Raw genomic sequence first — 16,187 nt, forward strand, 5'->3', positions numbered from 1 at the left:
ATGTGAGTTTGGTGTAAGGCCTATGGTTATCACAACTTGTGCTTGTGCGCACTTTTAGATGTTCCACATACCTGTGAGACTGTGTGTGTGTGTGTGTGTGTGTGTGTGTGTGTGTGTGTGTGTGTGTGTATGTGTGTGTGGTGCTAATGTGTGTTTCGATGTGTCTGTGAGTGTGTGTACATGCACGCTAATGTCTGTCTGGTGTCGAGCTGGCTGTATGCTCCTCAATCTGTTAGATGTTCGGGAGTGTGAGCACGTGTGTGTGTGTGCATGTGTGTGCACTAATGTCAGTGGCTGGTTTTGAACTGGCTGTACGTACCCCAGTCTGTCGGTTGTGTGTGTGTGTGTGTGTGTGTGTGTGTGTGTGTGTATATGTGGAAATGTCTGTGTCTGGTGTGGAGCTATATTTGTGGTCCTCAGTCTGTTCGTTTTTCTGTGTGGATGCACGTGTATATTTGGATGTGTGTGTGTGTGTGGGTATGTGTGTGTTAGTGTCTGTGGCTGGTGTCAATCTCGCTATACGCTCCCCAGTCTGTTGACTTGTTGGTTGGGTTCAAGAGGTCGCTGTAGGGCACGTGCAGTTTGAGCACACAGTACCTGCGGTCCAGTTCGGCATCATCGGGGGAACAAGCCTGATACTTCTACACACACACACACACACACACACACACAGAATCATGCACACACATTGGATAGTGCACAAGAACAGAAAAGAGAAAAGAGAAACAAAAGTGAAAAAGAAAGGGAGGAAAAGAAAAGAAGAAAAACAGAGAGAAACACAAAGTAAGTCAGTGAGTTCATGGTCGTGTCTGTTCTCAATTCTATTCTGTATTCTCTATTCTGAATCACAACTAAACATACAGCAAGTGACAAAATGATTCGCTTGACTGTCTGAATCAATTTATTTTGAAGACCACCAATGGCAAATAATCAAGACATTTGTGTATTCAAAATCAAAACTCATTCACAAGTATATTTTTGTACACCATTGTTTTCCCAAAACATTTGTGAGTCAAATCTCGTTGATGCACAAAGTGAAATTATGACTACATGGAGTTCCTTGGTAATCTGAAACGGCTGTGATATATCATTTCCTATGAAGCACAGTTACTTTACTGTATGTTCAGTCTTTGCACAGTGGACTTAGATGGGTGTGGCTTGGGTCTAAATGGGTGTGGTTTCTGGTCTAGGTGGGTGGGGTTCAGGGGAGGGGTCTTGTACTGTACTTGTTTACTCACAGTAAGAGCTGGGAGGGTCAGAGGGAGGAGAGGCGGGGCTAGAAGTGGGGTCAACGGGTGGAGCCATAGTTTCCATGGGAATCTTCACAGAGGGAGGGGTATCTTTGGGACACTTTGCCTTGGGGTGGTTGGGGGGTGGGGGGGTCAAAAGGAAGGGTACTCATAATCAACCAGACAGCATGCATTACAGACCAGAGCGAGGATTTACATGAACAACCACATCAAACACACAAATGAATGCATGCGCCAACACATGGACACACACAAACACACACACACACGCCCACCACAATCATACCCAACGAGGAACACAAAGCAAGTATACATTGCATACATATATTTCCATGCACAAAACACACACAGACATGCACACACACACAAGCACGCTCTCTCTCTCACACACACACACATACACACACACAAGCACGCTCTCTCTCTCTCACACACACACACACACACTCACACACGTACACTGAGCCACAGTCCCAGATCACCACACACAATGGGGAAAATGACAGTGTGGAGAGAGCTCAATGGAATCAGGTTACTGTAACTCGACTTGGGTAAATCCAAGCACGCGGCAGTAAGCAAGCCAAACAGACACTAATCAAGGGAGGACAAAGGAATTCTGGGAAACAGGAAGTGAGGGGTACACATACACATACAGACAGATAGTAATGGTTATACAGTGCCTTATCAGCAACACTGTGGGGTAGAAGGAGAGAGATATTAATAATAATGATTAATGACAGCTACACACACACACACACACACAAACAAACACCAACAACAGAGCATGTACAGGTTCAATAGTGCTACACCTCTTTACAACACACAATGGGTGTGGGTGGATGCTAACCTGCTAAAGGGGCTAGTGCTTTGGGGGATGCTACGTTGATTTACAACACAGAGTAGGTGTGGGTGGATATTAAGCTGTTTAAGGGGCTAGCTAGGCTAGCTGAAGTGCTAGTGTGTTAGCTGTAGCCCTGAGGCAATGACCTGTCCGGGCTGGCGGGCTGGACTCACCTCCTCGTCGCTGTCGTGCTGCGCAGCTTTGCCCTTCTTCTTGTCCTTCTTTTTCTTCTTCTCCTCCGCTTTCTTCTTGTCCTTCTCGGGCAGGATGTCGTCCAGCCAGGCCAAGTCGTGCTGGGAGAACATGTAGTCCAGAAGCTTCCGCACCACCATCAGCCCCAGGATCTGATGGAAGCACAAACATTTACAAGTACCATCGCCGACATGTAGTATAAGATGAACATGACACAAATCCTTTTCTTTTTTAAAAATGTTTTTTTAAACCTGATGAAGCAAAATGCGAAACGCATGGTTCACGCCAAATAAAATCAGCAAAATATGCCCTCCAGTGTGCGATGTATACTAGTTTTTGACTTTTCAAATGTTTTTTTATTATTATTATTTTACACTTTGGGTCAGTTACTCACAATAGTAATTATCTGGACATTTGCCCTCAGGAGTTTCCAACACAATCTTTTTTTTTCCATGAATACTGTACATGTTTTCAAATACCTGACACATCTCTGATTCAATTTATCCTTCTCTCCTTTAACCTTGTGAGATTCTTGTGAGAATTTTGAGAAACTCAAAAAACACACACAATATCAATTAATAATACTCTCATAAACCACACCCTGACAGGCCTCTCTCTCTGTCTCAGTCTCACAGGGAGAACACTGAATCAATAACACCACTAAATGATACAACAGCAGAAGGTGGCTAAGCATAATGATCACCACTCCCATATAATGGTTCTCAGAAAAACAACATTGGTACATGACTTGCAATATAACAGCCAATAACAGACTGGGTCCCCAGACAGGGTTCCCTGAGAATATACAGTAATATCCTTTGAAAAAGATGGAGACCATGATCCATGACCGGAAATGTAACCATCTAGTTCAGAGACACTCATAAAGCAATGCTCCTTGTTGGTGCCCCCCACCCAATCCCAATCCTCCCCCACCTTTTTTATGCAGCCCTTGCCACTTAATCTACTAAACCCCTCTTCTACTGCACTCTTTACCCCCCCCCCCCCCCCCATTAATGCACAAATAGGCTGACACCAGACATAATTTCACTGCATTTCTTACTTCCAGTAACTATATGCATGTGACAATAAACTTCCTTGAATACCTTGAATACCTTGAATGTCCAATGTGTCCCTATTGGACGGAGGGCTGGGTGAAGCTCCTCCCTGGCCCACACAGCCAGATTAGCCACCATGACTGCACATACAGTGGACTCTTTTCCAGACAGAGACACAGTCCACTCTGATAGGGATCCATACCACCTATCATCTCTGGTCATATCTCATCTTGATAGATAAATACATGTATAACACGGATGGCATACACACAGGCAGACAGACCTAGACTGTCTGACATGTTCACAGATATGAGACAGTCTTTCTATTTCTGTCAGACAGACAGACAGACAGAAAGATAGTCAGACAGACAGACAGACCGAGAATCAGACAGACAGATAGATAAACAGACAGAGAGTCAGACAGACACAGCCATGTTGCTCACCATGACTGGGAAGATGATGGCAGCCATGGTGGATTTGAGGATCCAGAGCACGGCCAGGCAGGTGATCTGCACCAGGGTGAAGAGATGGACCCGGCGCAGGGGCACGTGCCGCAAGAAGGTGAAGTCTGGCTGGTGCTTGGCTGGCATGAGGTACAACTTAATCCTCTCCCAGAACTGAGCGCCAACAAAACACAGCAGGATTAATGTGCACATTTATTGCAAATACACACCGCAGTACATTTACAATAATTCATGTAGGCAGCCTCATTCATTCATCCATCACACACACACACACACACATCCTGTCTCTGATTGAATTATATGTACCTGAATGCCATTTAGAGATGCCACCCCCATATACAGGAAAACTCCATAGAGAACAGGCATGGGAATATACTGATAGACAAGCACAAACAAAAGGACACCAATATCACAGAGTGCAGTGCATACAACTACCAAGTCATCCTGTAGAGTTACTCTTACAGTCACAGAGTGCGGTGCATACAACTACCAAGTCATCCTGTAGGGTTACTGTTAAAGTCACAGCTGCTAGATCATAACATGGCAGATTATTTTAGCTCCTAGTAATTCTTAACCATAATTATTCTGAAGCTATTATTATGCTGAAGTTAATTCTAAGTGAATGTTATTGAATGGTATTATTTTATGTAAGAGCAGCAAGTGTTTCGGTTGTGGACACACCTGAAGTATGGGAGCAAGGAATATGGAGACTCCGGTCAATACAAACACCAGTATCCCCGTCACCCTCTGTTCCCTGTGTACAAACAAAAAACAACACCATGAGTTACCTCCGCAACACAAACACTAGTGTCACCCTCACCCTCTGTTCCTTTTGTACAAACAAAAAGCAACATCATGAGTTTCCCCAACAGTGCAGTGCATTCATTCCCATGGCAATAACCGAATTAAATAAGATGTGGGGAGGGGTATGACAGGAGGAATATATGTGAAGTACTGTGCAGTAGTTTTAGTTTTATTTATTTATGACATTAGGCCTTTTAGGGAAGTGCAATATACTCCTTTTTACGGTATTCTATTTATTGATGTGTGTATGTTATGTGTTAGATAAATAGTGCTGTAGATGCCTGGTTCAATGTTTGTGTTGTGGATTATGTGTCAACATGACTGTACTGTAAAACAAATTGCGTCTCAGGGACATTAAAGTTTTCTAAGTCTAAGTCTATGTATATATTAATTCATTCATTTATTTAATGTATTTATTTGTTCTGTTGTCATTATACAGCACTATTCCACTGATAAACTTACCGGTATTCCGTAGTGCTATTCACAATAACTTCTGTCCCCCAGCCATTCTACAGTAAGCTTATTCCACTCATTGATTTATTACATTGAGCTATTTACAATAACTGTTCTCCAAGCCATTCTACAGCATCCTCTATTCCACTGACGGTACTATGTACAATAACTATTATCCCCTTGCCATTCTACAGTACAGTATGCCTGCTCTATTTCCCTGCTGGTTTTGTATATTTCCAGTGATTAACTGGGCTGTCTTACCGAACTCCCAGGAACTGTGGCTGCTCGCCTGGTGCGCTCGATTCGCTCTCCATCTTCAGGGAGTCGATGTGGGCGATGGAGATAACGGTGGCAGCCACGTACCATGGCAACCCCAGGAAGGAGCAGACGGCCATCAGGATGCCCACCCAGAACAAGTCCAGGTGGTAACCACAGCCCTTCTGTCTCAGAGAGGAGTGTGTGTGTGTGTGTGTGTAAGGGGGGGGTGCAGAGAGGGGGACAGGTGGTTAGATGGGACACAGAGAGACAGACAGACAAGGACAAACCCAGACCACATCCAGATGGTTCTCATGGAGGGTGAGGGAGTGAGACAGAGAGACAGATGGTCAGATGAGTAAGAAACAGACAGACAGACAGACAGACAGAAAAAAGACAAATCCCACACACAGAAAAAGTCTCAGTGATAACTGCAGACCTACTAGTACTGTCACAGAGAGGTGTGAAAAATGATGAGAAAGACACAGCCATGCACTGACAAAGAAAGTTTGCTAAAAAGACAAAACACGAACAAAAACAAAACTGTCCTTCAGTCTCTCAGAGAGAAAAAGAGCAGAAAGTGCACAAGACAACAAAGACAACAAGGACAAGCAGCAGTAACACATACCAGACTCAGACACAGAGAACAGAACACAGGTGAAAAGCGGACTGCAGAAGATCCAAAAGACGACCACCTGCCGTTATTCTTTACCTTAAGTTTGTTCTCTTTGCGGTTGACGATGACAGCACTGATCTGCTGGTCCATGAAGATGAGGATGGTGACCAACAGCGCAGGGACGGCGCTGGCCAGGTATACCCACCATGGGTTCTTCCCAAAGGGCATGACAATCCATCCGCGGTCTGACCTTGTGGGCTACAGGTGCAGCAAGGGGGGCAGAGGGGCAACTATCCTTACTCAATTTGCCCCATAGACTTGTTTTATTTCCACTTTTCCCACATAACGAGTTCATTTATAAAATCACACTAGCTAACCTATACAGTGTGTACAGTGCATTCTACCGCTTTCTAATTTGGAAATCTCCCTGAATGACAGACATCTGATGCATAAAACATGTAATGTTTACTTAGTACTTTACTAATACAGTATCCATGGATGGAAGAGAGATACTATTCTAGCAAACCAAATCAAGCAGAATCTGAATCATCAATCATGCATGTCAAGCAGGAGCTTGCTGTCACGTACCTTAAACTCTGTGGGAACGATTAGCTTAGGCGTACCTAGGCCCATGAGCATGTCAAGGCCCACGAACGTCATGATTGACATGAAGATGGAAAAATCACTGATGAGCTTACGAAGCTACACACACAGACACAGGTGAAATGTGTGGAGAGGTCATGGTCGAACGCAGAGAAAAGCAGAGGACAAAAGACAAGAAAAAGAAAAAAAGAACAGAAAAGAAAAGATATTAGTGTGCATAATCAGGAGTTATCACTGAACCTGTTCACACTACCTGATTTGTGGTATTAATGCATGTTGAAAAAAGGCAGCAGAATCCATTATAGATGACCTTAGCAAATTTAACTAATTTTTGCTTAAATGATTTATGATGGATCACTCTCTGGTAAATAAAATTTAAAAAAATAAAATGTATACATGGATGTACAGACCGTCTGTCACTCTGAGAGCTCTGATAAACAGATACCATAGTGTTCAAATTTTTCCAAGGCAATGTGGCAATATGGTCTGGCATATGCAAAAATGATGCAAACAAGGGAACAAGATACACTTGACATTTGCACACTTGGTATACAGTCCAAACTCTGTGCTGCACCATTGAAGATTTCAGAGGGAGAACAAGGAGGAAGATGCACAGCATGCAGTAGAACAGAAGGGGGGTGGGGTCTGGGGGGGTTCAGAAGGGGGGGTCTGGGTGGGTTCACACCAGCAACCCCTGAGAGACACAGGGGAGGAGGAAGAAGATAGGCTGGTTGGACCAGAATAGACAGGGAGAGAGGAGACAAAGGTCAGAGGTCAGACCAGCATAGATAGGGAGAAAGGAGACAAAGGTCAGAGGTCAGACCAGCATAGACAGGGAGAGAGGAGATAGAGGTCATGGTCAGACCAGCATAGATAGGGAGAGAGGAGACAAAGGTCAGAGGTCAGACTAGCAGATAGAGGTCATGGTCAGACCAGCATAGATAGGGAGAGAGGAGACAAAGGTCAGAGGTCAAACCAGCATAGACAGGGAGAGAGGAGGTAGAGGTCATGGTCAGACCAGCATAGATAGGGAGAGAGGAGACAAAGGTCAGAGGTCAAACCAGCATAGACAGGGAGAGAGGAGGTAGAAGTCATGGTCAGACCAGAGTAAACGGGGACAGATAGAGGACCTTGATCTCTGTGGGGACATGCAGTTTGGGAGTCTCCAGGGACAGCAGGCAGTCCAGGCCACAGAACACCAGGATGGAGATGATGATGGCGAAATCCCCAACCAGGGAGCGCACCTACAACAACACACCCAGAGGAGAGGAGAGGAGAGGGGAGGAGAGGAGAGGAGAGGTGGGGGGGATATGCAGCTACTCAACACCGGCCTGATCAGGGCCACATCAGGGCGCCATCTAGCCCAGTGACAACAGCAATCTCAAGGGTCCAATAAAGGGAGAAGGACAAGGATTCACAGAGATGGACCATGAATGGAAACACCCAACCCCTTCTCACCCCACATCTCAACCCAAACCAAGCCGTCGGGTCTGGCTCTGCAGTTTGCCCCCCCCCCCCCCCCCCCCCCCACTCCCCCTGTTCCCGAACCTTGGTAGGGAAGTAGCGGCTGGTCTTGAACTTCTTGAGCGAGACGGTCATGGAGTAGGTGCCGAAGAACAGGATGAAGGACATGAGGGCCAGGTCCGGCACGTACTTGCAGGCCTTGCCCACCAGGTCGCCGCCGTACTTCAGACACTCCTTCTTACTGAGCTGGCTCCAGTCCAGACCTGTCATGTTATACTGCGGCGCCCGCGACAGAGTTGCCCACAAACAAGTAACGGGTCAGCAGCGGTCAGCAGCGGTCAGCAGAGACACAGTGGGAAGACAACAAGAGAATAAAAATGGCCTGGCACACAACAACGCGACCCCAGAGCCCGTGGAGCAGTCAAGGACAACAGCACTTTATAATCATATCCATAGTTAAATACTATACACTATATACTGTATATATGTGTGTTTATATGTATAGAGGGCCTCTGATTCAATATTCAAGATTCAATGGACCTTTTTCACAGCAGCCATTTTTGACATAAAACATATGGCAGGCCCAGGTGTTACTAATGACTTTAATTACAGTAATTAAAGTTCTGATTCTTCTACACTTAAATTGAACAGAGACTTCATTAACGTATTTAGTAACACTGTTACTATTATTTATTTTTTTTATCAAATTATTTACTATTATTTATTTTATTTACCCTACTATTTATTTCATGTGAGAATTACTGCCGTGAAACAGGTCTATTATTTATATACAGGTCTATTATCGTTAGAGAGTAAAAACAGATTCACTGGTCAACAGTAACAAGTAATGAGCCCTTAACACAGCTGACTGTGCACCGAATTTGGCCCTCATCTGGCTGAGATCAGGGCCAGATTCGGCCCAGAGTTCGGGCTGCTCCCCAGGACCTAAACCACTCACCAACTCAGTCATGTTATCAGGACCCAGAGGAACTGGAGAGTTTCCCATCACACAGGGGCCACTGTTCAAATCACAAGAGACAAGAGAGCGAAAGGAAATCAGAAAGAGATGAAGAAAGAAACTAATTGGGGACATGGGAATGGACTGAACATATACTAATATACTGTATGATTTTAGATAAGATTAGGTCGTACTCACTCAGATCAAACAGCAGCCAGGGAGAGTGCAGCAGAAACAGACATGACAAATCAATTACAGTCGTCAGATATCTGCACAGATCTCATTCAAAACAAATACAGCATATGCATAACTCCTTTATAAGCTGACAGGTAGCTATCATTTTCCATTTAATTAATATAAATTCCCTTTGCTTTCACCACTTTCCCCATACCTGCAGAAGTTAAATAACTATTTGGTACCCAATTGCTTCACTATTTTCACATACAAAGCACAAGAGGCAGGCTTATAATACAGTGCATACATTTATTTTTCCTGCACACATCTTATTTACTTGTTTACTATATTCCTTATTTACTCATGATTTCTGAATGCTGAATGTTCCTAATAACTGATCTATGGCAACATCTCCAAATATCTGAAAAACTACCTCATGGTTCTCCAAAATGATCTCCCCCAAATCCCTCCCTCCCTCCAAACAAAAGGTCTTTTGTCCCTAGTGGAAACGTGTACTCACTCTGATCCGGCGCCAAGCACTCGCACTTGTAGGTGGTGACGTAGTCGGGCTTGAAGCCGCGGTTGATGGGGTAGTACTTGAAGGAGCCCGCCATCTTCTTGATGGCGTCGGAGATGAAAATGAAGGAGATGAGGCTGGAGAAGCCCTCCTCGGTGAAGCGCGTCATGTACTTGATGATAAAGCTGGCGTCCGTCGCCACCAGGATCAGACACTGGAAGCACGAGTGCAGACCGATCCACAGGCGCAGCTCCATGTAGTCGATGCTGTTTGACCTGAGAGGACGGGGAGGAGAGGGGGAGACAGGAGAGGGAGACACTTGTGAGACAAGCAATTGCCAATTGGCAATTGTATGATAAGTGGACAGCACTAAATACAATTCTATCAATTCAATGAACAGGCACTGAAATGAGTGCAGGCTGATCCACACGCAGCTTAATGCAGCCAATGCTGTTTGACCTGAGGGGGGCAGCCATGAGACAGTTGTGACACAGCCGTTAGACAGCCGTGAGAAAACCGTGGCAAAGCCGGGAGACGGCCGTGTGATAGCTGGGAGACAGCCAGGAGACAGCCGGGAGCTGAATCTGCATACCTGTGTCACCAGGAGTGAAAATAATACCACCAAACTAGGAAGTCCAGCCACTCACTTGCTAAACTCATAAAGCAGTTTCTAAAAGATGAGGATGGGTCCACTCACTTGCTAAACTTATAGAGCCGTTTCTAAAAGATGAGGATGGGTCCACTCACTTGTTAAACTCATAGAGCAGTTTCTAAAATATGAGGATAGTCCACTCATTTGCTAATCTCATAGATCAGTTTCCCAAAGATGAGGATGGGTCCATTCACTTGCTAAACTCATAGAGCAGTTTCTAAAAGATGAGGATTGTCCACTCACTTGCTAAACTCATAGAGCAGTTTTTCAAAGATGAGGATGGGTCCAGTTGAACTGAGGATGATGAGTGGTTGGCCACCAAATAAACAGAAGACTGTTCCCGCTAACGCCGTTCCCAAGAAACTCTCCATGACACCCTTTTAATAAACAAGCAACATCAAAATCACAACCAGGAAGCAAAATTCAAGTGAGACATGGATCAATGAAACACAAAAATTAAGAAAAATAAAGTTTAAAAAAAAACAGAAAGAAAGAATGAAAAATTAAAACCGAAAACTAAATTGGAAATACAAGAGAGAGTGATAAAGGGAGAGAGAGGGGGAGAGAGAAAAAAAGAGAGAAAGACAAAGACAGAGAATAAAACAAAAACAACAAAAGTGGAAAGCTGAAACTCTGAAATAAATGAAAAACAGAGAAAGAGCAAAGAGAGGGAGAGAGAAAGACAGTTAAAGAGGCCAGTAGTGTCAGAGAAAGAGAGGGAGAGGGAGAAAGAGTGAATGAGAAAAAGAGTGAAAGAAGTTCTTGGATCCAGAGGAGCAGAGAGAGAGAAAGAGTGAAAAAGAAAGTGAGTGGAAGAGGTTGATGGCGCCAGGGAAACAAAGAGAGAAAGAGTGAAAGAGAGAAAGAGAGAGAGAGTGGAAGAGGGTTAACACCTGGTAGTTGTCTGTGGCGTCCCCCAGGAGGCCCCCGAAGGTGATGGCGTTGGTGATGCAGCCCAGGTAGATGAAGAGCACCGCCGAGATGGACTGGATGTGGAAGCCCTCGTAGATGTCGCTGAAAACATGCGGCAGCTTGCGCTTGATGTCCAGATAGAGACCTCCACAAAACCTGAAAGAGATTTATTATCCCATTATTGCATTATCATTTAATAACCGAACTAGATGTACCGCAGATCGGTACAAAATATGACCGCCGCCCAGTCCAGCACATGTTTTCCACAAAAATAAGTCACGCTGAAAGGCATATATGATTCTAACTGTCTCACTGAATTGCATTATGCACACTCAATTCTCACTGGTATCTGCTAGACAACAAGTACCAAAACATGATTAGTTCATAGATTTCACATGTAATATACATTTTATACAACCCCACCCCCATCTTGCCTGGTCATAATTCTGAGAAATTCTTGAATTGTGTGCATGTGTGCGTGTACATGTTTATGTTTATGTGTGTGTGGGTGTGTGGGTGGGTGTGTGTGCGTGCATGTGTGTGTTTGCCTGTTTATGTGCCTGTGTGTGTGTGCATGTGCATGCATGCGTATATATGTCTACTGTGTGAGTATGTGTCATACGTAGGATTACTGTGAATGTATGTGTGTGCGTGTGTATTTGTTTATGCACATGTGTGCATATGGAATGGGTTTACATGACCCCTGGAGGCAAACATACGCAAAAAATTGGTCATCCTAGGCCCTACGGTTCTTAAGATATTCACAGAAAACTGTGTCTGCCCTACCCTCCTTTCGGGGGGTCCAGTCCAGCGGGGGGGCTACAGATCAAAAAGAAAAGCGATGGTTCCATGCTATCCATGTGGGGTTACATGCCCACCAAGTTTCGTGTACCCCGGTCTTTCAGTGTCCCGGGAATCCTTGTTGGTGTACGGTCACTAAATGTACACATATATTATTTTATTGTAAGGCCCCCCATGAACGAAAGTCCACGAAACTTGGCATGCATTCGGAGGGTGTCATAATGATCCTACACTTTCAATTTCGTGCAGTTTTGACCATGTCAGCCAGAGATATTGTGATGAAAACACCTAATGTTTTGCTTTTTAATTTTTAACTAGGTGGCGCTATACATGAAATAAGTGGTAATGGGATAGGTTGACATGCCCCCTTAAGACCAACATACAAAAAAAGGTGGACCTCCTAGGCCCTACGGTTCTCGAGATATTTACAGAAAACTGTCTCCGGCCACCTACAGGCCAGTTGGTGTATAGTAACATAAATTAATTTATTGTGTGGCCCCCCATGAACGGAATTCCACGAAACTTGGCATGCATTCAGAGGGTGTCATAATGATCCTACACTTCCAATTTCGTGCAGTTTTGACTAGGTCACAGATACCTGCGATTACAACACCTCATTTTTACTTTTTTGTGTTTAACTAGGTGGCGCTATACATGAAATGAGTGGTTATGAAATGGGTTGACATGGCCCTTTGAGATCAACATACAAAAAAAAATGGTCCTCCTAAACCCTACGGTTCTCGAGATATTCACAGAAAACTGTGTCTGCCCTACCCTCCTTTCGAGGGGTCCAGTCCAGCGGGGGGGCTACAGATCAAAACGAAAACAGGAGGTTCCATGCTATCCATGTGGGGTTACATGCCCACCAAGTTTCGTGTACCCCGGTCTTACAGTGTCCCGGGAAAAAAAAAAAAAAAAAAAAAATCTGACTAAACCTATATGACCGCCGCTTCGCTGCACGGCGGTCATAATAATGCACACCGCGGACAGCGGAAATTGAGCTGTATAAAGCATGGCCAGAAAAGACTCCAGTACCTCCCAGTAAACGCCAGCTCCTCTCCCAGCTCGTGAGGGGTAGGCATCTGCTCGTCGTCAGAGGCAGCGCCACCTCCTCCTGCTGTCCCGTTCATCTGTCCCAACTCATTCAGGTTCAACACGGACTTACTGAAGACAGGGAGAGAGAGAGGACAGAAAAGAGAGGAGAGGAGGAGAGGAGAGGTGGCAAGAGGAAAGGGGAGATAGAGAGGAGGAGAGGAGAGGGGAGAAGAAAGAAAGAGGAGAGGAGAGAAGAAGAGAGGGGGCAGATAGAGAGGAGAAACAGAAAAGGAAATAAAGGAGAGTAGAGATATGGGGAGAGGAGGAGAGGAGAGGTGGCAAGAGGAAAGGGGAGATAGAGAGGAGGAGAGGAGAGGGGAGAAGAAAGAAAGAGGAGAGGAGAGAAGAAGAGAGGGGGCAGATAGAGAGGAGAAACAGAAAAGGAAATAAAGGAGAGTAGAGATATGGGGAGAGGAGGAGAGGAGAGGGAAGAAAGGAGAGAGATATGGGAAGAAATGAGAGGAGGAGAGGAGAGGGAAGAAAGGAGAGAGATATGTGAAGAAGTGAGAGGAGGAGAGGAGAGGGAAGAAGTGAGAGGAGGAGAGGGAAGAAGTGAGAGGAGGAGAGGGAAGAAGTGAGAGGAGGAGAGGGAAGAAGTGAGAGGAGGAGAGGGAAGAAGTGAGAGGAGGAGAGGGAAGAAGTGAGAGGAGGAGAGGGAAGAAATGAGAGGAGGAGAGGGAAGAAGTGAGAGTAGAGATATGAGGAGAAGAGAAGAGGAGAGGAGAGAAGAAAAAGAAAGAGGAGAGGGGACACCAGAGACCAAAGAGCAGAAAAACAAAAGAGGATAACAGGTGAGTATATCAGAGAGAAGCAGATGAAGAAGCGTAGATAGATGCTAGTGCTACACAACCAGAGTGACCAACAGAACCCAATAGAGGTCCTAAGCCCCAATGCCTCTATAGTGAAAACATACTGTATCCATCCAGTGGGTATCCATAACTACAAGCTAAAGGTCATAGGTCAAAGACTATTCATGTATTTATCTGTAGAGTCCATGACATTTTGGTAATGCCCATTGAAGCTGTTCAGATGCAGAGCGTCAACTCCAGGGTGCCCTACCGCATGTCGGCTGAGGGGACTTTCTTCGGGGGCTCAATGCGGATCTTGGGGTCCCACTCTCCCGGCGGGAGCACGATGACCTCATCCAGGAACTCATCGATCCCTGCGATCAGGTCCTCGCGGTCTCTCGCCTTGTAGGCCACATCGCTGAAAATCTGCAAAACAGGTGTGTGACAGCAATGAGGTGAGAAGAAAGGCACTCCAGCTGTACTGCAATACAAAACACATTTCCAAAGTCCTGACATCATATACTCCCACTCCAGAACTATAATGCTACACGTCTCTTGAGTCCCGAGCCATCAGACACCCACTCCAGTACTATAATACTGCAATATGCTTTTAATGTCATGAGCCATCATACACCCACTCCAGTACTATAATACTGCAATATGCTTTTAATGTCATGAGCCATCATACACCCACTCCAGTACTATAATACTGCTATATGCTTTTAATGTCATGAGCCATCATACACTCCCACTCCAGTACTATAATATATGATTTTAATTACATGAGCCATCAAACACCCACTCCAGTACTATAATACTGCAATATGCTTTTAATGTCATGAGCCATCATACACCCACTCCAGTACTATAATACTGCAATATGCTTTTAATGTCATGAGCCATCATACACCCACTCCAGCACTACAATACTGCTATATGCTTTTAATGTCATGAGCAATCATACACTCCTACTCCTCACACTTACATCGTCCACCATGAGTGTAGCGATGGCGCGGCCAATCTCATTGTAGGACTTTGCCCTACCAGTGGGCCCAAGCAGCACAAACAGGAACCTTGGGAAACAGACAGAAATAAAACAACATAGAGTTTTATTGCTGGTAGTTATGGTGATGGTGATGGTTATGGTTATGGTTCTTTGCAGACGCAACAATAACAATAAACATTACCATAAAGAAAATCAACAGTTGAAGAAGTCATAGGGCCTCCATAAAAAATAGTGCCTTTGTGTGTTGGCCTGTCATTTGCACCATCATGTTACAGCGCAATGATAAACAAAAACAACGCCTAAGCTCTAAAACACATACAACCAAACCTGGTAGTGATGATTTACACAGTTTAGATTTTCCACCAAATACAAATGTAAACAAAATCTAAATACATCAAATGTGTCTCCTAGTGCTTCAGTGAGATGTTTGTTGCAATACATTATATTCTGTTTATTTGTTTGTTTGTATAGCACATGTGTGTGTGTGTGTGTGTGTGTGTGTGTGTGTGTGTGTGTGTGTGTGTGTGTGTGTGTGTGTGTGTGTGTTGGATGTGTGAGGTACCTGGTGGGCACAGGGACCTCAGTGAGCCCGCCCAAAGTGGTGGCTTGAGCCAATCGTACGAAGGCCACAAATGGCTTGTCCAGGAAGTCCACCTCTCCAATCAGCACATTGGAAGCCTCTGCATCCCGTGGGATCTTCTTCATGAACTTATTCTTCAGCTGGAGGGGTGTGGGCGGTAGGAAAGACAGGGGTTCTTGTAAGTGGCAGATTCAGACTTATTCCTGTGTTAGAAGATGGCATGAATTTTCTCAGATGATATTGTGGGTGTTAGTGTTGCATAACAAGTCTGCATCTCGGTCTCCAGCTTTAGTTTCATGATTCAAAAATCCCATCAGATAAACCACCAGAGGCGCATTGTGTGAGTCAGAATCAGGATGTCAATAGAGGATCTATGAACATTGGCAGCGTTTTATTGCATGTGATAGGAAAATTACAGGGTCTACAACGGGAACTTCAATAGCAGCCCACAATATGTGGCTGGCTGCTAAACATTAACACACATAAACATGTACTCCGTATACAGTAATATAAACATTTAAGCACTCACACACACATATTTTCAGAGCAGAGAGAATATAAAAAATCACAGTCATTACAGGCACACCCATTCACACGCTACACGGCCATAAACTTCCCGGCCACAGACACACACTCACACAAACACACAGACACACACGCACACAATTACACACACACACACACACACACACACACACACACACACA

The 16,187-nt window shown here is 44.8% G+C and overlaps 1 protein-coding gene across 2 annotated transcripts in view; it reads right to left on the bottom strand.

The window, feature by feature from the left end:
- slc4a5b (solute carrier family 4 member 5b) overlaps nucleotides 1–16,187 on the bottom strand; it is a 49,583-nt gene that overhangs the window by 3,101 nt on the left and 30,295 nt on the right. For both annotated transcript variants that reach the window (XM_042059769.1, XM_042059770.1), the window contains exons 10-27: nucleotides 15,463–15,620; nucleotides 14,880–14,967; nucleotides 14,166–14,320; nucleotides 13,047–13,175; nucleotides 11,192–11,366; nucleotides 10,542–10,675; nucleotides 9,650–9,921; nucleotides 8,956–8,987; nucleotides 8,082–8,273; nucleotides 7,664–7,777; nucleotides 6,519–6,632; nucleotides 6,027–6,188; nucleotides 5,321–5,499; nucleotides 4,484–4,556; nucleotides 4,109–4,177; nucleotides 3,782–3,955; nucleotides 2,265–2,435; nucleotides 1,239–1,356 (exon numbers count right to left, since the gene is read on the bottom strand). In XM_042059769.1, the coding sequence (XP_041915703.1) occupies nucleotides 1,239–1,356; nucleotides 2,265–2,435; nucleotides 3,782–3,955; nucleotides 4,109–4,177; nucleotides 4,484–4,556; nucleotides 5,321–5,499; nucleotides 6,027–6,188; nucleotides 6,519–6,632; nucleotides 7,664–7,777; nucleotides 8,082–8,273; nucleotides 8,956–8,987; nucleotides 9,650–9,921; nucleotides 10,542–10,675; nucleotides 11,192–11,366; nucleotides 13,047–13,175; nucleotides 14,166–14,320; nucleotides 14,880–14,967; nucleotides 15,463–15,620 (2,509 nt within the window). The remainder of the gene's footprint in view (nucleotides 1–1,238; nucleotides 1,357–2,264; nucleotides 2,436–3,781; nucleotides 3,956–4,108; nucleotides 4,178–4,483; nucleotides 4,557–5,320; nucleotides 5,500–6,026; nucleotides 6,189–6,518; nucleotides 6,633–7,663; nucleotides 7,778–8,081; nucleotides 8,274–8,955; nucleotides 8,988–9,649; nucleotides 9,922–10,541; nucleotides 10,676–11,191; nucleotides 11,367–13,046; nucleotides 13,176–14,165; nucleotides 14,321–14,879; nucleotides 14,968–15,462; nucleotides 15,621–16,187) is intronic.

This window comes from Alosa sapidissima, chromosome 13 (genome assembly GCF_018492685.1).
Source record: "Alosa sapidissima isolate fAloSap1 chromosome 13, fAloSap1.pri, whole genome shotgun sequence".
Classification (NCBI taxonomy): Eukaryota; Metazoa; Chordata; class Actinopteri; order Clupeiformes; family Clupeidae; genus Alosa; species Alosa sapidissima.